General features: G+C 48.9%; 1 protein-coding gene across 1 annotated transcript in view; it reads left to right on the forward strand.

The window, feature by feature from the left end:
- LOC119593901 (peroxisomal sarcosine oxidase-like) overlaps positions 1 to 1,023 on the forward strand; it is a 3,948-nt gene that overhangs the window by 2,397 nt on the left and 528 nt on the right. Inside the window, exons 3-4 of the mRNA XM_037942925.1 lie at positions 43 to 194; positions 438 to 559. Of these exons, the coding sequence (XP_037798853.1) occupies positions 43 to 194; positions 438 to 559 (274 nt within the window). The remainder of the gene's footprint in view (positions 1 to 42; positions 195 to 437; positions 560 to 1,023) is intronic.

Raw genomic sequence — 1,023 nt, forward strand, 5'->3', positions numbered from 1 at the left:
AATCATGTTATATCAAATTACCCCCTCCCTTGCTTCCCCCAGTCCGCACTGCCCAACCTCAGGGGCAGCAGCGGCGGCCTCAGCAGAATCACGCGCAGGGCCAACTTCGGGATTCCTGAACTGACGCCCATCATGGACGATTCCTTCAGGCTGTGGCAGGAGATCTCCGAGAAGGCCCACGAGGAGCTGATAAGGCAAGCGAGGCTCCGATTCGTTAGGATTTCTGTCGTTCGCGGAGGGAACTTTTCTGCTCTTTCCTCTTCCTTCTCTCCTTGGCAGTTCTCTTTCCATAAACCCTTATTCTAATAGCTCTATGTGTATCATACACCGCTTACACACTCCCTTTTATTGTACAACTCCCAAGCAAAAGCACTTCATGGACTCCCCCCGTCTGCCTCCTCTTGCCTTGAGAACTCACCCCCCCCCTTCTTCCCCAGCCCCGCCCCCATGCTGGTGGTGGGGAAGGACTTCCAGCGGCTGTCCAAGATGGCGGCGTCCGTGGAGGCAACGGGGCACGCGCCGCCTGGCTCTCCATCCGGCAGACCAACGCCAAGTACAAGTGAGTGAGGTGTGGTGGGATCGCCAGCCCAATGGGTGCCCGTCGCTGGCTACCAACCGGGTGCCCAAGAATTTCCTTAAAACCCAGGGATTCTTAAAATTTCAGTGTCCGGGAATTCCGTAGAATTTCCTATAGCAGTATGGCCTTCCATGGCGTATAACCGGAGTGGATAAGGACAGGATGACCCCTGTTTAAATTCCTTAGAGTGGACCCGAAAAAACAGGCTTAGGTTTAATGGACATATCTAGAATATAATTAAAATTAAGCCTAAAGAATGCTTCACTAACATTATACATTATGAAATATTAGTATTGATATATAGAGTAAAACACACCTGTCTCCGACCAAATATAATATATGATTTACTTTTCTACATATCAAGGTTCTTTGATGACTTTTAAACGGTCTACAGTACAAACCATGGGGCTAGAATTAGCCATTCTATGAATTATTAGTCAAAGAGT

Source organism: Penaeus monodon, chromosome 33 (genome assembly GCF_015228065.2).
Source record: "Penaeus monodon isolate SGIC_2016 chromosome 33, NSTDA_Pmon_1, whole genome shotgun sequence".
Taxonomy (NCBI): domain Eukaryota; kingdom Metazoa; phylum Arthropoda; class Malacostraca; order Decapoda; family Penaeidae; genus Penaeus; species Penaeus monodon.